This window comes from Solea senegalensis, linkage group LG2 (genome assembly GCF_019176455.1).
Source record: "Solea senegalensis isolate Sse05_10M linkage group LG2, IFAPA_SoseM_1, whole genome shotgun sequence".
NCBI lineage: Eukaryota > Metazoa > Chordata > Actinopteri > Pleuronectiformes > Soleidae > Solea > Solea senegalensis.
In genome coordinates this window covers 32,545,392-32,567,117 of record NC_058022.1, presented here as the reverse complement: position 1 = coordinate 32,567,117, position 21,726 = coordinate 32,545,392, and the positions used below count along the sequence as shown (strand labels likewise).

The 21,726-nt window shown below is 40.8% G+C and overlaps 2 protein-coding genes across 5 annotated transcripts in view; one reads left to right on the top strand and one right to left on the bottom strand.

Annotated features, from left to right (window-relative positions):
• The window catches only part of filip1l (filamin A interacting protein 1-like), a 72,307-nt gene extending 57,789 nt beyond the window's left edge, over positions 1–14,518 (top strand). Inside the window, exons 5-6 of one of the 2 annotated variants that reach the window (XM_044012993.1) lie at positions 4,292–7,124; positions 13,874–14,518. In XM_044012993.1, coding sequence (XP_043868928.1) covers positions 4,292–7,124; positions 13,874–14,053 — 3,013 coding nt within the window. In that variant the 3' untranslated portion in view covers positions 14,054–14,518. The remainder of the gene's footprint in view (positions 1–4,291; positions 7,125–13,873) is intronic. The other variant, XM_044013002.1, reaches the window with a different exon arrangement.
• LOC122758719 (epithelial cell-transforming sequence 2 oncogene-like) overlaps positions 1–21,726 on the bottom strand; it is a 75,141-nt gene that overhangs the window by 51,192 nt on the left and 2,223 nt on the right. For all 3 annotated transcript variants that reach the window (XM_044013029.1, XM_044013012.1, XM_044013021.1), the window contains 18 exons: positions 21,428–21,686; positions 20,762–20,975; positions 20,507–20,642; positions 20,261–20,426; positions 19,206–19,334; positions 19,032–19,124; positions 18,609–18,815; positions 18,371–18,474; positions 18,042–18,179; positions 17,859–17,945; positions 17,544–17,653; positions 17,327–17,474; positions 17,151–17,224; positions 16,905–17,061; positions 15,977–16,042; positions 15,802–15,890; positions 15,543–15,715; positions 15,312–15,456 (listed from right to left, as the gene is read on the bottom strand). In XM_044013029.1, the coding sequence (XP_043868964.1) occupies positions 15,323–15,456; positions 15,543–15,715; positions 15,802–15,890; positions 15,977–16,042; positions 16,905–17,061; positions 17,151–17,224; positions 17,327–17,474; positions 17,544–17,653; positions 17,859–17,945; positions 18,042–18,179; positions 18,371–18,474; positions 18,609–18,815; positions 19,032–19,124; positions 19,206–19,334; positions 20,261–20,426; positions 20,507–20,642; positions 20,762–20,975; positions 21,428–21,686 (2,484 nt within the window). In that variant the 3' untranslated portion in view covers positions 15,312–15,322. The remainder of the gene's footprint in view (positions 1–15,311; positions 15,457–15,542; positions 15,716–15,801; positions 15,891–15,976; positions 16,043–16,904; positions 17,062–17,150; positions 17,225–17,326; positions 17,475–17,543; positions 17,654–17,858; positions 17,946–18,041; positions 18,180–18,370; positions 18,475–18,608; positions 18,816–19,031; positions 19,125–19,205; positions 19,335–20,260; positions 20,427–20,506; positions 20,643–20,761; positions 20,976–21,427; positions 21,687–21,726) is intronic.

Here is a 21,726-nt window from a genome sequence, read left to right as displayed (position 1 = left end):
CATTTATGTGCATGTACTTTAAATTACACTAAAAAAAGGCTGACACTTTAAAAACTGTTACTAAATTAATGAAGTTTATTCAAACTATTCAAAGTTTGTCAACCATTTCTTATTTCCCTGTGTATACTTTTAAAACGTTAAAACCAACCGAGATGTTGATGAGACTCAATCGGACAATGTGTTTGAACTTTACCATTATCTTAAGGACTGAAAAGGAAGTTGTACATTTTGTTTAAATGGATTAACATTAATGTTGAACTGTAACATCAGATTAAGTTACACTCATGATTCATGATGAAATAAACCTGGAAGACGAAAAGTTGGAACTTGAAACTGAAATTAATCTAATCTATTAAAATGGTGCTGATAAGATTTCAAAAATCTGGATCGCAGGCGGAACGAGATGGTGAGCTCATGTTATATCACTGTCTGGGAATTCGTCCAGATGGCATAATGCACATAGCGATGACCTTGTGTCACATAATACTTAATTACGTCTACATTATTGTCACTTCTTGCGTTTGCGCTGTATCAAGGACCGTGTACAAAAGTATATAAACGGCAGTAAGATGAAGCAGATGAAGCTACGAGCTAATTTCCATCACTGCCTGTAGTACACAAGCAGGTGAACACTCACAATAAGATCATACACACACATATGCATCCACAATAGTACACAGAATAAAAGCAGGGTAGCATAGGATGTCAGCATTTTAAAAACATGTAACCAGATAATTGGCAAAGGTAAAATCCATAATTTACATAATTAAATAACTAAATCAGGAGTCAAAATCTCTTCGAAACACAGCACGCCATTAGCCTCACTGCCACTGCCAGGAAGTTAATAGATGTCAAAGCTACATATTATATACGTGTAGACTGCACGTGTTCTCCCTTCATTCGATGTCACACAGGAGGCCATTCAGCCCGCAAGCACAAGCTCCCTGTTCAAAAACAGTGTGTGTGTGTGTGTGTGTACGCACAGGACACACGGGTCCGTCGGTACATATATGAGCCAATCACTTGACATACAGTACGGAACATGTAGCGGAGCTTTGAGAAGCAGGTGAGCCACAGTTTCCCTGCTTAAAGAAGAGGTTACAGCTGTGATGTGAACGCCGTGTCTAGTCACGGCTCTCACTTAAGTGTGTTTACATTTGGAGGATAAAAAAAATAAATAAAGTGTTTTCCCCCAAAAGAGTGACGAGCCACGGTTGGTGGTCATGCATGAGTGGGGAAAGGAGACAGAAAGCGGTGCTTGTTGCGGATTCTGGACATGTGGCAGAGTGGGTGGTAGGGTGCCTTGTAATGTCGATAGTATATACTGTATATGTCTTTCTCCAAATCATTAAAGGGTTTCTCTGTAATGAGATAAAACATGATGGAGATGGAAATGTGGACAAATGCTGGATAGATCAGCTGTGTCATCGATGCACGTCCTCAATGCACATGACAGCGGCTTCTGCTGACTAGGTCACTCTTGCTCTTATCCGCATGTTTATTTAGTGTCTCAGATGTGGCTGCATTGGCCAAATGACTTCATGCTTTGATGTGAAAAAACAGATCAACACTGACATTTCCAGTCCAATAAATTAATCAGGAGAAGTAATTTCACTGGTGTGAAATGAGCGGGGAATTCTAAGCATTTACAAGCTGTTTCCTCTCAAAGGACGTCGCCTTTATTAACCTACAGAGTCCTTGCGTCCATGTCAAATCCTGCTCATTTTAAAGCCACGATGGGAAATGTTTCCAGTCCTACTGGGACACACAAAGTACATTTCTTCCTTTTTTTCTACTCTGGCTGATGAGATCACTAGAAAAACAGAGGGGACTGAGATAAGAGATTGAATAAACAGTGATTAAAGGCAGGAGGCGAGTTTTGGAAGTTTCACTCACCGTTTCTGTCTGGCCCTTCAGAGTAAAATACTGTTTTTTCTGACACTTTGTCCTCACTTTGTCCTCAAAAGAGTTTTCAGTGATGTTTAAACTCTGGTGTCAACACTTCTAATGGACAAGGTCACAGTTTAAGTAAAAACAAAATGCAGATTGCAGCTCTGTTAACATAAAACATAAAAAACATCATTAACATAACGTATAATTTAACTGCATTCATGGATAATTTAAAAAAAAAACATCTATTACATAATTTAAAAGAAGCATTGTCAGTGTGCATAAATACAGATAAAATCCATGCATTCAGAATTTTACACTTTTTTTTGAATAAGACATTTAATATTAATAAATTACGACTTTGCTATAACAGGAAGTCGTACTAGAGAAGTTTATGACTTCACCCTGCGCCCTTTTGAATGTTGAATTGTTATTATTTTGTTCATTTAGAAAGAAGAAGAAAGAAACGTGACCGCTGCTTCTCTGCCTTTATGATCAAATATATGAATAATGAAACTTAATACATCTTGGGAGCTGTATTTAAAATAAGATATTCAGAATATGCTATGTAATTATCAAATAAAGCTGTAAAAAGTGCAAAAGTCTAAAATCGGCCTCAGAATGTGGTGTATAAAGAAGTAAAAACAAGTATTGCACTATAGAACAACAAAAAAAAATCATGTAACATGGACACGCACACAAAACGAACCCTTCCAAATCCACCCAAACCACAACTAATAATGGACTCTTCATTGTCATACATGTCCTTTTTAATATTTTATTGCGTGTCATATGGTCTGGATTCGTATGCAACACATGGATGTAGTTACATGTGCACCCCACCACCCCCGCTACCCCCGCCCACTCCCACCCTTTTAGCAGCTACTGAAGAAAGAAATGACATATACACTCACTGCTGAGAAGTGACCCACCCTACCACAGCTTACATCATGGCCCACAACCCCGGTGTACATGTGGAGTTCCTGAGAGTGTGTGTGTGTGGAGTTCAGTATAAATTCTGCGGGTCTGTAATTGCCTTTAGAAGCCGGGGGAATTCCTTTAAATGTATAAGGAAAAAAATGGGGAGGGTAGGTGGTGGTGGTGGTTTTGGTGAGGGGGAGGAGGGCAGCTTGTAGAGGAACCCCTTCATTAAAGGATTGTACCATGCCAGTGCAGGGCCATCTGTGTGGAAATGCCTTGCAGTTACACACACTAACACACACATAGACACAGCAGTCATAACATGGCCTCTCCTGGGGCCGTAGACACTTTGTCCTGGCGATGTATGCATGGGTCAGACGCACTGACCTGGGCAGCACACTGTACTTAATGCTCTGAAACTGCATCTACACTCTATAGCACCTGTGGGTTAATCAGTAAATATGATATGCTGTCAAATGGGTTTCTGAAAACACTTCGATTGGTTCTGGTGAGCAATGCCGCTTAAATCAAGTCCAAAATGAATATGATTAACGTAAATTCCCTGTTCATTCACGAAAACAACTGGTTACTACAAAGCAGGAATAACTCAGGTGTTGAGAACTGATATTAACTGGTTCGTCACTGGTCAGTAAGTATCAGTATAAAATGCAAACAAACGGTCGGTATGTCAGTTTCATTCTCATTTGCCAACCAATTATGTTGAAATTCACTAAATGAATTTAAATTACTAATCACAATAGTAGAGTAGTATCAATCAGTAACAATAAAACCCTTACGATACCCATTTCTACCAACTACCTCATTAAAATTCAACTTAGCCAGAAATATGTAGAGATTAGCATTTTTCTGAGGTCAACATCAACATTTGGCAACGTGTCAGTGTTTTCTCCTAATTTTCTTAGAGGACTGAACAGGTCTCACCCGAGAATGCTGTGGAAACTTTTAGAAATGCACTGACTGTAAAACTCAAGGCTGAATATTTACAGCAGTGACTCAGGTTTCCAAACCATATGAGAATTAGTTGGCGACAAAAAAAAAAAAAAAACAGAGGTATTTTAGGCGACCAACCCGAGAGAGTAAAAGTAATGGAATTTTATGATGTGTTAAAATTTCCATGACATAAAACCTTTAGCTCTATTTAGATACGCTGGGAAAATAACAGTGTTTATGACATGCCATTGATTGGAGTTGACCCAATGAGGAATGACAGTGGGGGTGTAGATTCTCCCAAGCACTCATTTTTAATAAGCCAGAAAGAAAGAAAGGAATTTGAAGTTTCACAATCATTTAATTTACTTGGCAACTGCTCAGCAAGATAATAAAAATGATTAAATGTAATGTTCAAGAGTATTATTAAAGAGCAAGTGCACCTGCAGTGGGAAAGAATATGTCACCAAAGGAAAATCTAGTCTATCTTGCTCATTTTCCTTATTTCCCTTGTTGTTGTTGTTTTTTACAGATTGAAGCTGTTAATTGACCAGGAAAAGGCATACCAAGAACGGAAAGAGGAAGAGAACAATAAAAAGGTCACAAGCCTGAAGGAGGAGCTGACAAAACTCAAGTCCTTTGCGTTGATGGTGGTGGATGAACAGCAGCGTCTCACTGAGCAGCTGAGTCAACAAACAGCCAAGGTCCAAGAACTGAGTGCCAGTGCTTCACAAGCTCAGGAAGAGCTGAGCACAGCTAATGCCCGTCTGCAGGAAGAGGAGCAAAAGGTTGTTCGCTTGGAGTCTGACTTACATGACCAAGCCTGTCGATATCATCTGGAAAAAGAGACCATGACTGCCAAATTGACCAGTGAGGATGCCCAAAGCAGGCAGCTGCGCCAAAAACTGTCAACCCTCAGCAGGCAACTTGATGAGCTGGAGGAGACCAACAAGACCCTGCGCAGAGCAGAAGAAGAACTGCAGGAGCTCAGGGACAAAATTAGCCGCGGTGAGTGTGGAAACTCCAGCCTCATGTCTGAGCTTGAGGAATTGCGCAAAAGGGTACTTGAAATGGAGGGAAAGGACGAAGAGTTGATTAGAATGGAGGACCACTGTAGGGACCTCAACAAGAAACTGGAGAAGGAGGCAAATCAAAGCCATAGCCTGAAGGCTGAAGTTGATAAACTGAACCACAGAATTATGGACTTAGAAAAGTTAGAGGATGCATTCACCAAAAGCAAACAAGAATGCAGCTCACTCAAAACTAACTTGGAGAAAGAGAGGACGGTGTCAAAGGTTCTTACCAATGAGCTGGAACTCTTGAAGGTCAGGGTCAAAGAACTAGAGGCAGCTGAATCCCAACTGGGAAAGACAGAGATGATGTTGAAGGAGGATTTAACCAAGTTGAAGACTCTGACAGTCATACTGGTGGATGAAAGGAAGGCAATGGCAGAAAAGCTAAAGCAAATGGAGAACAGGGTCCAGAATAGCACTGGCAAACTTCAGGCTGAACAGGACAAAGTGACATCAGTCACAGAGAAGCTCATAGAGGAGAGCAAGAAAGCACTGCGATCAAAGGCAGAGCTGGAGGAAAAAATGTGCAGCGCAACAAAGGAAAGGGATGACTTGAAGACCCAGCTGAAGGCTGAGGATGAGAAGAGCAAAGACTTAGAATCAAAGATCAATATGATGAAGAAAAGGCTGCAATCACTAGAGAACATAGAAAGGGAATATCTGAGGAGCAAAGCAAAAGAGGAGCACATCAAAACGACTAGTGCTAACCGCTTCCAACAAGAGGACAACAAGGTTAAGGATTTGACACAGGAGGTTGAACGCCTTAGACGCAAGTTAAAGGACATGAAGGTGGTAGAAGGGGATTTGTCAAAAACAGAAGAGTTCGAATCACTGGAGAAGAGATTCACCAATGAACAAGAGAAAGCTAAAACATTGATGCAGGAGCTGGAAGTATCCAGGAAAGAACTTTCAAAGTATCAACTGGCTGAAAAGAAAGAGTGCAACCAAGAGCATGTTCTTTATAAGCGCTTGAAGGATGAGGAAGCAAAGTCGAGTCATTTGACCAGAGAGGTTGCAGCTCTGAAAGAGAAGATTCACGAATACATGGGGACCGAGGACTCTATGTGCCACATGAAGACTGATCACTCTACACTGCAAAGAAAACTGACCCAGCAGGAGGTCAGAAACAAAGAACTGGCCAGAGAAATGGAGACACTCACACGAGAGCTTGAAAGATACAGACGATTTAGCAAAAGTCTTCGTCCTGGCATGAACGGAAGGCGCTTTTCAGACCTTCATGTCTCCACCAAGGAAGTTCAGACAGAGCCACTTGACTTCATGTCTCCCAGTTGCACGACAGTGGCACCGCTGGAATGCGCCGTGGTGAATGGCAAGCTGTACGACGACAGTAAGCCTGAAGATAACGCACACTACAGCAATGAGCTTCAGCTCTCCAAGTGCAGCCCCACAATTATTAACAATGTAAATAACTTGAACAACAACATGAGACGAGCACGAGTCCCATTCCTTAAAAAAGACACCCCGCATCAGGTGAATGGCAAAGTGCAGCCACAGCAAAACGGCAATCACGTCCAGCCTAGAGATGTAGTGTTGACCCACAGTCCTGGTCAGCCACTGCATATTAAAGTGACTCCTGACCACGGACACAACACAGCAACACTAGAGATCACCAGCCCAACCACAGAAAATGCCCAGTCATTTACCAGCACTGCTGTCATACCCACAAGCGGAGGTCCACCCAAACAGAGAATTACCATTATCCAGAATGCTTCCATATCCCCAACTACAAAATCCATCTCTCCCACAACAAAATCCAAAGGTTCCCCTGTGTCCGATGAGCTGTGTTCACCAGACAGAGCCCTCTCACCTTTCACTATGACTACATACTCCAGAGCAATGACCCCAGACTCTTGTGGCTCTCTAACACCAGACAGAGCCATGTCACCTATTCAAATCGTGTCCGTCACAACAGGCACGCCTGACCGCTCCCACAGCGCGGAGCCAGTGGAAGTCGTAGGAGGGCACGCGGTGTTCCGTGTGACCCCAGAGAGGCAGAGCAACTGGCAGGTCCAGAGGTCCAACAGCTCTGGGCCAAACATCATCACCACGGAGGACAACAAAATCCACATTCACTTAGGCAGCCCCTTCATTCAGAGCATCAGCACCCCGACACAAACGCTGAGTCCGTGCCACACACCCGCACTCCAAGAGCAAAGGACTCAGGTGATTGCAAATTGCAGCACCCCTACTGCCAAAGGCAACAGCAAAATCACAAGTAGCATCATGATTAAGCCCACCCCCACCCCAATCCAAAGGCCATCACAAATTACAGTAAGTAATGCCTACGACTGACCTGATAATCCCTGAACCCCTCCATCCCATCCCACACGACATCCAATACGAGCTTAGACCCTGAAACCCAAACTCTAAACCCTGATACATTTTACGTGTCTGTTTTCCTCGATTCAGGAGTTGAATGTTGTCTTTTTTTTATTTCGGTTGATTTGCTTGGTTTTTTTGTGTGTGATTAAGTTCAAACATGTGTTTGCTTGCATGAGAAAAGAAAACCCCAAATGAACACACTTTATTTGACTCAAACACCAGGTTCTAATTTATGTGCACTTACTGTATTGTACTCAATGGCAAACTTGCCATTATAGTCAGACTTTTCACACTGATGTATCATACCAGTTTTTATACTTAATATTACACATAGAGCATTACAATTTACATTGTTTGACTTTCTGAGAATTAAAGTGTGTAAAAAGAAGTATTTTGTTTTAGTCTGTCATCCATGCTTGCCAATTTCATTTATTCACTAAATTCAGCATGTTTTGATTGTGTTAAATTAAAGAAATAATCTGAGGAAAATGCAATTAGATTGAAATCATTTGTTTGACTTGATTTTTCTTCTCTTTTTTGATGCATGCACGGTGACTTTTTTAACACTTGAGATTTTAATCCAGTGTATTGATGTTGCGTGTGTAATTTTCAAAACAAAATCTGAATTTCTCAGATTTCTAACATTGAAAACTGTCAAAACACTTTGTTAGATCTAATTAAATAATACCAAAGTGGAAGATTTGTCTGAAAAACCTTTGTTGACCAGATTACAAGATTCCAAAAACAAAACTTCTGGGATTATCACACATATTCTCTTGCTTTATTTACAGTTATGAATGTTTCTTCCCACATCCAGAGCACAGGAACCTAGAGAATGAAAACGAGCTTCATGTGAACTTTAGATTTGTGCTTAATGATACAGTGGGAACTCAAATTAAAACCTCTAAACCTTGACTCAGATTTAGTGCAAAATATTGATGTTGGAAGGGAATCTTGTAGTTTAAAAACATGAAATATTCTGACTTTCATATTTTAGTGAAACATAGTTATAAGTCACTGGAGTCACTGGACCATGAAAAATATTTAAGCAACTTTTGATTATCTTCTAATGTTCCAGAATGTAAATAGTATGGCGCTACCCAATTTGTGTCGCTACCTAGTTTGCACCAGAAAATCTGAAAATATGGCCCAAATTAAAACAAAGAAATTGTCAAAACAGTGTGGCAACATGTAGTTACTATGTGATTTGACAGGAACAGTACATTTAAGCCTTGTTTCTTCTTAATAAAATTAGACTGACTTTAGCCCTTTAGCGCTAGCTTGTTAGGCTGCTAAAGAACGAGACATAACAACATAAAAAAGAATTAATATTATTATACTATTATATTAAAATACTACCAAAAAATATTGATTATAATGATGGTTAAAAAACAACTAAGAACATCCATCCATCAATCCATCCATCCATATTCCACTACTTTATCCTCCACATAAACTCCTCATTTCCTCCCTTTTCTATCTATTTATTCAGTAATTTAGTTTACATTCTTGATATTTCTGTCATTTACATGCTCAATCGTACAAATATAATAAATAAAAGGGTCTGCATTTAAGTTAAGTAACTAAAAAACACCTCCTCATCCTCTTTACCACCTCTGCTATGACTTCTGGGTCAAACCCCTTGATGAAATGGGTTAGTTACTACTAGTTAGCCAGTGTGTCACCTTTTTCTTTCTCTTCATAATATTGTGTTTTTGGTATGAATGGATCACAACTATCTGCTGCGCATTCTGAGAGACGACAAAACAGCGATTCCCATGATCCCACACTGCTTCCCAATGGCATCAAACTGGGTCATTTGTTATTGTTTGATTGAGAGTTGCCCATGTGGCAGGAATTACATACTGTGTCTTTAAATCCACAGTTTTGTACACCGCGTTTATATGAAAATGTATTCTTCAGTATTGATTTATGTAAAATAGCTGTTTGTCCAAGTTGTGTTCTATACCTTAATGTCCAAGACGGCGTAACGGCAACTAAAGTAGCGACTTAAATCAGGTCGTGACGTGGTTTTCACCACATTAAATCACAACTGAACGACGACAGTGGTCATTATTAATACTTGTGCCCACACTTTCCTTAGAGAAACCAGGGAAATTCTCCTAAAATCACCCTGTAGATTCATCTGATTACGACACTGAAAACAGAAAAGCTGTATCCCAGAAACACTCGTGTATTTGTGGATGACGTCATCTCGGTCATCTTTTAGCAGCAGAGTCCCACTTAGCTGTCGATTCACTTGTTGTAACCGAAAACGTCTGTTTTATTTTTCTTCCTCCCATGAATAATGTCCTTTGAAATCAATCACCACTACGACGTATGAATGTTCCCCGGTGCATAAACATCCCTCGGTGTGTGGTTTTTATGCATACGCAGTGGAAACGTGACCACATACGTGTGATTAGCTTAAAGTGGATCTGTGTGGAGGGTCAGCACAAGTTGATGTGCTGATGGGAGACTAATTTCATGTGTTTTATGTGTTGTCTTGCAATAGTTTAGAAATAGGAATCAAACAAAGTAAGTCTTAAAGGGAGAGTTCAAGTATATGCATAGTCTCATTCTCCAAAGAGGCAACAGCCTTATAGGCCCACATTTAAAACGAATTAGCCCTTAATTAAAAATGGGTATACTATCTACTTTGCATGTCTTTTTGTACATGAACAAATATGCAAGCAATTACAGCTTTGAAACTGGAGCTTATTGTGCTTTACTTCAGCAGGGAGAGCTGCTTTTCAAAGAACAAACACAGTTGGACTGATGAACTAAGTTTGTGTTTACTCATTCTCGCTGGTAGAGCTGGTGTTCCTTTCTTTAAAGTCATGCAGGCAATGCTATCGCCCAGATCCTCAGGTGAATTGGTGTCACAACACAAAAACAAAAAAATTTCAGCTAACAAAATTGCTATCACATTTTCCAGGAACAGGAGCCACAGTTGAATAAAAACAATTGCCAAAAACTTCTACTCCAGGGAGAAGAGGACAGATTTAAGATAATCCACTCCTCCTCTTACCAACCAGGTGCTTCCTTCTCCTTTGAATTCCTAAATTTTCAAAACAAATCCTTCTTTAAATAACAACTAGGCAGGTTAGCCTGCAGTGGACAAATACATTCATAAACTGTTCCTACAGGTCAAAAGGTTAAGGTTAGGGTTTGACAAGGGGCCAGTGTGAACACCCCCACCAAAATAGTAACAACTGGCTATGGCAGCAACTTTTATTGTGAGAGAGGCTTTAGATAGAGAAAGACAACTGTTGCAGGAAAGTGGCAAACCCAAACACGCACACACACACACACACACACACACACAAAGCCCAGTGTGACAACGAGGAGATGATTAAATCAAGCATTAAATTGAATGAGTGGGAAGGAGCACAGCTGGAGAAACCGGATCCAAATCAGTCTGGGTGTGATAAAGTGATGCAGCGGCTAAACAAGATGCTATTCATTAAATTGCCACTTGAAAAAAATAAAAAAACATCCCAGCAGCTGGGATCTCCGTCTGCGACCTCAATTACCCTGAACCCGCCCCCACCTCCCTGCCACGGACTCACTCGCTTTCAACTTTGTCGATTCACGCACACACACGCACACACTGCGATCATCTGGCCCGGGCCTGGGGGACAGATCTATGTAGCGTGTCCTTGCCAGACTGATAAAACATGTATCAAGTGACACATTGGATGCGCCATAGGGCCTTTTAGTGGAGAAGCCATACAGTTAAGTAAAACATCAGAACAACAGCAAACATGCTGGAGTGATTTGAAACAAGCTGCTACTGATGTAAATCCAAAAAAAGAAAGAATGTCCAATGATCAAACGACATGGCAGAAAGAGGCAGATTTCCTTGTTTTAGTGGATAATTGTGAAGGAATTTGCTCACCTTGACCGACAGGCGAGAGAATGAACTGTGGCATGGAATGGGGGGGGGGAATCATTCTCCAAACAAAAGGCTTGAGTGTGTAGACACACAGCGAAACACAGCCTCTCTCCCTCAGCACCAAAACAAACCCCTTGTTTGGTTGCCACGGAGACAGCCCCGCCACTTCTTTTTTTTTTAACAGAGGAAGTACTTAGTTGAACTCCTGCTGCAGCGCTGATATATGAGAGAACAAAGCCGCACATTAAAGTCTCTTTCCATGTAAAAATCAACAACACTCCCGATGTATGACGCGGTGCCCGGACACATTTTCTGGCCCATTAGCTCTGCTGAGGCACAGGCTCTATACTTACTCTGAATTCTTAATACCCAGGATGGATATTTAAGGATAGAGTTCACAGTGGAATTTTGTTAATTCTCAAAACCTCCGCATGCCCGAGTGCTTCTCTGAAGTCAGAGCGAGGGTTTGATGTTTGTACGTGGGAATAAAGTCAGTGCTGTGATGAAACACCATGGAAATACCGGTATATTTTCACTTTGTAGCCGCAAACGAGACACATTTGGATCAGGACTGAGGAATATATCAGGCATATACTCAGTTTAAAGACACAGCGTGTCAGAATTGGCAAGATTTATCAGCAAAGTTGCATCTTGCAGCTGAATACGCCTTGCTCTTACAAGTGTGTTGGGGAAAATATGTGGCTGTGGGTTAGCATCAATACTCAAAACATGTTTAGTTTGTTCATTGAGGGCAATTTTAAATTCTCTGAGGTAATGAAAGACAACACACTGGACCTTTAAGTAGTGACTATAAGGCCCAGTATTATTTTGATGCACTACCTCCATCACAGGCTTTGTAGCGACATGTGTAATTTCGGCAAATTAGCATCCTGCTAGCTTCACTCTTGAGTGGACATAGCACGTGATGTGTGTAACATGTGACACAAGTGAGTGACGCTCACGGAGCTTTAAAGAAAACTATGACTATTCTCATCGACATATAGATTTTAAATATTCTTAAAATGGTTGAATATGTGATTTATCATCCAGATGTATGCATGAATCATAAATTAGCATTTTCTTAAAAAGACAAAACAGACAAAAATGGTTCAACTTTGACCATTTGCTAACGTATACGTCACATATATAATTTCCTGTATTGTGTTCGACACAGCGTGTGCTACAAATGGATGAACAGAGGTTTCCTCCTAACTGTGGAAACATCTTATCACGGTTACTGTAAACAGGAAATGGTTTGTGTACCGATCCAAAACATAAAAAAAAAAATGATGTGCCTCAGTGTCCTGGCACACGGCTGCACACGTAAACACGCTGATTAAAACCTGATTGCACAGTAAGCGGAGCAGTGAGTTGTTTAAAGAATCCCAGAAATGCTGTGTCATCCATCATCGTTTTTCCCCCCTTTCTTGTTTGCAGGTCGTGCCACATAAACAGCCAAACACTAGTTTCTAGGAAACAGTAACACTATTATTGTTATTACTATTAGAATAAAGTGAGATGCAACAACTTATAAAGTTTTTTTTATCAACTGGGTGATTATTTTCATCTCTGACTACTCCTCACATTATTTCATCCGTTTGCCTATAAAATATTAGAAAACTGTCAATAATTTATTAACAATCAGAATAGATTCGGATTAATTCGCATTTCGATTATTTGCTGTAGCTACACTTTAAGTCCTGATGTTTACCGGACAAATGTATGTAAAAGCAGAAAAGAACATGAAAACAATGTACTGTATAGACCAAGCGCTGTAGCAATATGCAACATGCTCATATGGATATTAGATTAGATTTTTAAAGGCACCTAATTCACCACAAAACTTCAGTATTATGCTGTGAAATGACAAAAGAGACAAATATATATATGGTTGATTATTGTCACATTTAAAATTGAGTGTGTTATTTTAGGGGAAAAGGCCAAAGTGCTGCAGCAGCAGCAGTAATGCAGTAAACGTTTGGCACCATGGTCATTGAAGGTTCAAATTTTATGGTCTGATATCATCTAGTGGTTGTAATCTGTATTGCATTGGAAACAACTCAGCCAGTGAGGATCAGGTCCAAAATGAGAAATATGATTGTTTTATACTATTAAAAAAAGAAAAAAGAAACAAAGAATACAAAGAAAAAACTACATAAATGATAGAAACAATTCATAACTTTGAGGTCACATCTGTGCATTAGGGATAGTAAAAGTAGTTCATAGTTTGATGTTGTCTCATGTGGTTAATGTTCCATCTTCTTTTAAATCTAAAGCACAGTAAATATTGAAGTAAAGATCAACTTGAAAAGCATTCAGCCACCATGTCCCCCAGCTCTGGAATTCACTCCCTCCTGACCTATTATTATATTCTATTCTTTTTATTATTATTATTATTATTATTATTATTATTATTGTTAAGTTTAATTCAAATGCAATACACGTTTCCTCTTAATATGTTTTGGACTGTTTTGTTATTTATTTATTTATTGCCTTGCTTGTTGTATGCTACTGACCTGAGTTTATTGTCCTATAATAATAGTCTAGTCTAATGTAATCTAAACTCAGATCTGATCTGGTCTGGTCTAATCTAATCTAATCTAATCTAATCTAATCACCACAGATGTTAGAGGAATCACAATTACATATTTCACACAAACTGCTCAGCTCTGGACACAAGGCTCTCATTCCACTTTCCCTCTTCATCACTTCCTCATTTCCATCTCTGTTATATTTCACAAACATACTGTAAATGAATAGCACCCTATTCATTAGATTTTCTTTTTGTTTATTCCTACAGACGCCTCCTGAAGTTTTCCGACGTCAAGGACCCACAAGAATCCCCAAACCCAAGAGCTATGGCTCACAGAAAGGGACAAACAGCACGTCGGGAAGCCCCGGAGCGCAGAGCAAGAGTCACTCGCACGTGCCTGCAGCACACAACAACAACAACCCTAATCTAATCAACCGCAAACTGTGACACCATCCCAAGATCCTTCTTTTTCGGGGTTAAAATAGAGCTCTAAAAAAGAGTTTTGTACTCGTGTTTTGCATAAATAATTGCTTTTTTTAATTAAGGAGCTGCTCCTTCTCCCTCACCTGTGGCGCTCTGTCAATTATGTCAATGTCAAGTTCAACGCGAACGCAACACAAATGCCGTTTTAGAAAGTAGCTTTAAATGTGACTCCATTAAATAAAAGAGATGGAATTATTCACAGTCACAGCTGTGTTTAAGAACATCACTGTTTAAAAGTAAACAAAACCAAGAGTGTAGCGTTGTTCATGTGTTCACCTCTGTTGTAAGACACAGTTATTGAAGCGGTATTTTCAGTGGCAATACTGTACATAAATGTATCACTGATATGATGTAACGCAGCTCGTTGATAGTAATAACCTTTTAAATGTGACATTTGTGTTATTTTTTGGTTATCAATAAATACTTTTTATACTTCCAACAAGAGAAATGTCTCTGATCTGAGTATATCCACTGAAGTAAATATAAATCAATATGTTTTTTCTTTTTCTTTAATGTGTCTTAACTTGTTAGTTAAAGTACTGTAATCTGTTTTTGTTGTTGTTCCCGCTATGATCCCATAGATAAGATATATCTTAATATAAGGCTGGACACAGACAGTTTTTCTGAGCTCCTCAGGGAGTTTGTGCTTCTCACCAGGCAGCGACAATACATTGTCAACTGTTTACATTGCACCTGAAAAAGGAATTTCTGTATTCTACTAGTTTATGATCTGTATTACATACTTAAAACACCATTGTTACCTTTAACTTTAGATGATATATGGTGTATTTCTTTAGCTTATTGGTGTTAAATGTTACTTACTTTAATTTGACAATATATATGGTCAAATCCAACTAAATGTAACATAAATATTCAAGCTTAAAATTGAAAAAGAGTTGAATTACAGTTCAGTGTCAAGGGTTAGGGTCAATTTTATGTTATTTCCAAAGGCAACAGCCTTTAAACCAGAGAAAGGCAGCACAGATATTGACATAATAGTGACCTATGGCCAGAATATGTGTAGCTGAGGCAGAGACAACACAGTATTTCAGTTGCAGGAAACTGTGATTAAGTATTATGTTTGTAGAAATACAATGATACTGGTAGACATCTACTGTAATAATGTAATACTGTTTTCTAATTACTTTTAAATATCCTACAATTTTTTATTTGTAATCTGTTGTGTAATTAGCGTCAGGGGTGCAATGTCCTGTGTTCAAACCTTGTGTGTCGTCACTGATGTGCCGTCAGCGCAGAGTGGACGGCTGAACGCAGCGCAGACAGGAAGTGGTCGCGCTCTTCGCCTCTCTCTGTGGCACACACCCAGGAACGACACGGACCCTCCAGGACGAAGGCGTGGCGCACGTCTGCAGAGACAGACGTTTGCGGTCAAAGATCACACGGTTCTCTAATAAAAACTGTTCAACAGTTCTTCACAGTGTTGCAAACGTACAGCGAGTGTGTGTGATCTCTCTGACAGCCAGGCTGGTGAGGGCCACTGACGCCAGGAAGGTGTGTGTGCTCCGGTGCGCCAGCGCGAACGGTGTGTGATGCACGTTTCTCCGCGTCAGCACCAGAGCATCATTAAAAAGGAAGAGGCCCAGGTCAGACACCTGCTCGTAGGTCCTGTTCATGTATGTAAACACAAACATACATGATGAATGTCATGAATAAAGGAAAGAAAAACATTACATATGTAGGTAGATAGTTACCTGAGAGAGTCGGGAATCAGTTCATCGGGACTCCTGAGCAAAGCAGCTTCCTGAGTTATGATCAGCTGCCTGTTGCCTTCACTGAGGTTCTGCACACACATGCAACACACAACCCATGTTACAACAGATTTTGTGTCTCTGTAACGTTTTCACAGATAGGAAGCAGGGTCTTTACCGGACAGCCTTGGATCATCTGCTGTGTTTCCACCATCAGTCTGTCTCTCTCCGTGTTACGCTTTAACTGAAACAGAGACAAAAATAAATGTTATTGAAGTGTAGAAGAGTAGAACCAAGTAGACTAGAGCAGCAATGGGTAGTATAGAATAGAGAAATGCAGAGTAGTGCCGAAAAGAGTACAGTAGGAGTTGTGCAGATAAGTATAGCATAATAGTATATAGTAATAGTATAGTGTAGAGTACAGAAGTATACCATAGAGTTTAGTAGAGTAAAGGTACTGTGCATGGAAGTGAGCTATAAGATGTCAGGTATGTACGAATGAGTGACATCCAATAATGAGCTCTACTCCGAGCGGCCTTTAGATAGTACAAGAAAGGATGGTGTCATCAACAAGCACGTTGAGTTGTCTTCATCACCTAATTACAGTACATTTACATAGATGAAGTGACATATGAATAGCTTATCATCTTTATTTTATAGCAATGCTACACTTATATAGACATACTTAAGGGTAATATGTTAAATTTCTATATACAGTACATTAATCACTGGACTTTAATGCTCTTAAATGACTAAGTGGATTCTGGAGCAGAATCAACACAAATGACAAGACAAGACAAAATACGTGATTACCTAACGTTTTACTAACTAAACAATAATACTCTAAAACATCTGTATCTATGGCAACATCATGAGTTGACAGAGAGTGTGATGTTCTCATTGATATCCACATCCATTCTGGTAAGTGAAGACCGCGTAGTGCCTTGATGCGCATTGGAAAGGCAGTCTCACTGGAAAATGCCACTAATTCTTAGTAGAAGTTAAATCTCATTAATTTGATATTTCAAAAATCAGGTTTACAGATTGAATTGGTAAAAGTGTTGTTTTTCTGGTGTCTGTATCTGTATCTCATGCCGTTGTCGTACCTTTTGGAGGAATTCTCTGTAGCGGCGCAGCGTGTTGAGGGCGGCGCAGAGGTGTGCGTGGTCAGGGTGACTAGAGAGTGTGTGTAGACACAGAGCTTGAAGTAGAGTCACATACTCCTGGATTCTCCACGCTGGACATAGCAGCAGCTCCTGGAGGCTTCACACACACACACACACAGGTATACAGGCATGTTTGGACACACACTGGATGTTTAATGTGGTATAATGTATGGACAGTGTTGGTACCTCAGCATGTGTGTTGCTAGAGTTCTGTCTACTCTCTTCAGGAAGGCTCGGAATGCAGGTTTCGTCTCCCTGCCCTGACACACACACACACACGTATTTCATCATCTTTATTCATACAACTCATACACTACCTATCTGTCTGTCAGTCTCAGATGGATGTGTGTATCTTATATGACCTTGTCAATGGTGCTCAGTGCTGTGATGTAGTTGTTCAGATAGTTGGTGTAGACTCTGAGACTTGAGCACAGTTTCATGAACACGTCTCCGACACACTGCTCTGGACCCCAGTGCTGCAGCCTCGCCTGAAGATCCGCCTGAAACACACTGACACACACATATATACTCATTTGTGTTCCCTTTTTGGGATATTGTTGCGTGTGTGTGTGCATTTACCTGTTGAGTTCCAGTAATTTTGTGACAGGACTGAAGATGATCTGGATGTCTGCGTATCTGAGAATGGCCCTGTTAGAGTTCAGAGCTGCTGTCAGAGGCTCCTGATACACCTGCAGCACAGAAACACGAAAAATACTGGTTTGCTCTCCTCCTCTCCCGTCTGAAAGATCATCTGTTTTGTTTTGTTTTTTTAAATGAAGCAAGTGAACGTCCCAATCGGCTACCGTGTATGATCTTTTTATTCCCATAGTATTTCTCATAGTATCTTCATAGTATTATGTTTGTGTTGTATTCACTTCAAAATAGAAGATGTACCTTACGCACAGCCTTCAGCCTCCCCAGATAGAGACCCTCGCTGTGGTGCAGTTCTCTGACCACAACACCTCTCCAGTCCAACACTGTCTAATAAAAGATACAAAAAACAAAAGCTGTGAAGACAAAGTGAGTGGATTTTTACCTTGTCTGATTGGATTAAGGGAAATTAAAAGTTGCACACACTTGTGGTAGCTCAGGGAGAGGTTTCAGAGAACAATGTGATGCCTGAGAGGAATGATCTTCAGTAAGATGACTCTCTTCTCCCTCCTCCTTCTCACTCCACCTTGTCAGGAACAGAGCGAGAAACTCCAACGGTCTTGTCTGGAGGAGCAAAAGGAGAAAATTCGAAATGAGAAAGAGAGAGAGAATCAAAGCTCTACTCACACTGCTGTAGCATGATTACATATAACTATCTGCAAAAACTATTCTGTGACAGTTTGAGATAATATGTGTGGATATTAGTACCAGTTCTGAGTACTTGTGTACAGTTTTACATTTACAGTCATCCCCACCTCCTCCTGTCTGGTCAGAGCAGCGAGTCCCTCAGTCAGAGCTTTGCTGAGCTCTTTCGACACACAAATCTCCTCCAGGCAGATTTTCTCCCACAAAAAATGACCTGTAGATACATTTTAAGAGATTCTTCAGAGGGTTTACAGGACACAGAGTATACGTAACACACGTGTTTCAACTCGCTCCAGGCACAGCTATATGCGGAGAAGTGTCTGCGTCCTTTGAGTGTGAGACACGCACCCAGAGCTCGGCCTCCAGCCTGGAGGCTGACCCGTTGTAGCTGTGGCCCCAGGTGGAGCCTCAGTTCTCCCAGAGCCTCCTCCATCCACTCAGCCTGTCGGCACCAGCCCTGAAGCCTGTTCTCCCACACATACTGGAGCGCTGGGGCTGCGGGGTGCTGCTTCGATACACCGCTGCACAAACTACTGTCTGACCACTCACCCAGGACTAGGAGAAGAAAAGTCCAAGTTCAATACTTCAGCTAAATTTGTGATTAAAAAAAGCCGATCAGCTGTTTTGACTAATATAATAAAAAGATGCAAAACTACTGATTTATCAATGATTTGTATTTATAAAAAAATATTTCTATTCCAGTGATGGCTTGATTTGTGGTGCATCTATTATTACAAGGTGGCAGCACATTTCTGTGCATGTGGGACTCACTGTTCTGGAAACTTCCCGTGGTGAGGCCCATCGGGGCACAAACCTCCAGACCAGTTAGAGTAGAGAGAGTCCGCATGAGGGCCACTCCTGATGCTGTGGGAGAAAAGAGGAAGTGAGAGTCAGAAACAGAGACGCAGAAATGCTGACTATAGAGCAGTATTTGTGTCTACCGACCAGACGCAGCCAGTGGGGAGAAGATGTCAATTCCTCTCCCATCCTGAGATGGCGCCACCCAGCCACAGAGTTTTTCCCAGAATACTTGATATTCAGTGGTCAGCAAAGTCCTCTCTGAGAGGGTACTGCCTGAGGGGTCAAATGTGGATTGAGAAAAACATTTGAATGTATAAAATCTATGTATGTCTTTTAAAAAACGAGAGTTGTATAAATGTTATATAAAAAGACTCTCTATCGAAAGTAGTTGATAAATTGAGTTGTGTGTAATAGGAAGGGGGTAGGAACATATTACATTACATTACATGTCATTTAGCAGACGCTTTTATCCAAAGCGACTTACAATGGAATAGAGTACAGTCAGCGAGGGGTGGAATCGAACTTGCGACCATTGCGACCATGATGGTTTTCGCACTTAGGGTACCGGTCTTAACCACAGAGCCACTCCACCCCCCACATATAAGTTTATACTTCTGCCTACTCCTTTTCAATCATGTGACAAGAAGGAAAGGTAAATGTGTTAAGTAAAAAAAATGATGATTGTGAATGTTGAACGTGTTTGAAATAAACTATCTATCTAACTCTTTGATATGTTTTTAAGAGGGGTACTGAGGCTTTTTAGTTTTTGCTGAGTTTGACTAACTGCTGTGTTCAGGGTTCAACTGCTACAAGTGTGATTGGTCGGGTGGTGGTGGGCGGAGCAACAGACCAAAAACACAACAAAACACGAACCCAGTTTGCAAAATAAATTTTTTTAATAAATTGGCTGCACCATTGTTATCAGTGAAGCCATTATTTAATTCCAATAACAAATCCTGTTCACTTTATGACTTAATACAATACATTTACTATTTACATTAAACCTCTTTAAACTTTAGAGTCCAAATGTATTCTTTTTTTGTCTTAAAAAGTCGTGTTTTTTTTCTAAGACAAAAATAGAAAACGTTCAAAAATACTTCAAAACCTTTAGAAAAACTATTAGATTAATAACTAAAAAGGACAGTTAAACAGTCTGATTTTTCAGCAGATATGTTTCCACACAGATTATTCATTCTTACTTTGAAGCAGATGGATTTCTTCTGTCCCTGCCGGAGCTAACGTGCCTATCCTCTGAACTGTCTGCCCACTTAGAGCCCCCTCCACCTGGGTCAACAGAGCGGAGAGGGTCCCTCTGTGGTCGTACACAACCACAGTCACTCCTGCCTTCACGCCGCTCAGCAACAACTGGATTGAGCATTGGGAGAAAGAGAGAAATTGCAAGTGGACGACTCTAATTCTATGACGGACTGTATTTTCCCTCTTACCTCATAAGCTGGGACCCGGTTGGAGATGAGCAGTAAGAGAGCAGTAGTGGTGCGATGAATGGGTGAAAATATTTGTGACTCTTCAGGTCTGAAAGTGAAGGAGGCCAGTGCTCCACAGGCTTTGTTCAGTCTTCCACTAAAACGTGACATATGGTTTGAGACACTTAAATTCACAATATGGAGCTAATAAATCATAAAAGTACGTTTTATTATTAAATCTGGTTAGCATTATTATGATAAGCCAAAATCAATCACCTGAATGAATTGGAGGCCTCCAAACTCTGAGTAGTATTCATGAACTGTCCCACATCCTGGCTCTGATGGAGGCCAGATGATGTGACAGTTCTTAGGGAAGGCCATGAACTGAATTGTAACCCAGTGTTAGGTCTCCCAGTTTGGGCACTTCCACCTCTGACTCCGCCTTGCTTTGTGGAGCTGCCCCATGCTCTCCTGGTTCTCATAGATAGTCCTGCAAAAATCACAGATATGTCCCATGCAGGTTTGTCCATGGTTTCCATGGTGGACCCTCCCGTGTTTGGCTTCCCATCTGGGCCCCAGGTTAGTGAAACCATATGGGACCTACATAAGTTGCCCACAAGCTCTTTGTACCCTTTCCAGGCTACTTGGGTATTAAGTGGGTACTAAGTGGCCAAACATGGGTGAAGCCGCCATGAACAAACCCACTTAGGACCCATATGGTCAGCCCGAAAAACCCTATGGGGCCCACATTGACTGTTAATGCTGCAGCATTACACTACTTTTTAGCCACTCAACAACATTTACACCTGCTTACATCTATATATCTCCAGAATATATTTGCCACTTTATCTCACCATTATATAGCCTTTTCCAGCTAAGTCAGTAAAAAGCAAAGTCAGTGTGATTTATTTTCCCTTTGAGTTCTATTTTTGTTATTCTTACTCTTCTCCTCCTGAAGCTTCTCCCTGATCATCTGCCTCATCCTCCTCCCCTTCCTCCTCTCTTCCTCCTCCTCTGTCACATCCCCGTTTTGCTGGTTGAGGGGGGGCCCGTATCGCTCGGCCGCCTCCCGAGGAGTGAGCCAGTCCAGCGTCGACACGCAGGAGACATAGTGCTTCTTCCACGCTCCGAACTCTTTTGAATCAGGCGTGTAGGGAAGGAACCAGCCTCTTCGAATGCACCGACCCGTCCAGATACAGTCCTGAGGAGGATTGAGAGAGAGGAAGGTTTCAGTGCCTATA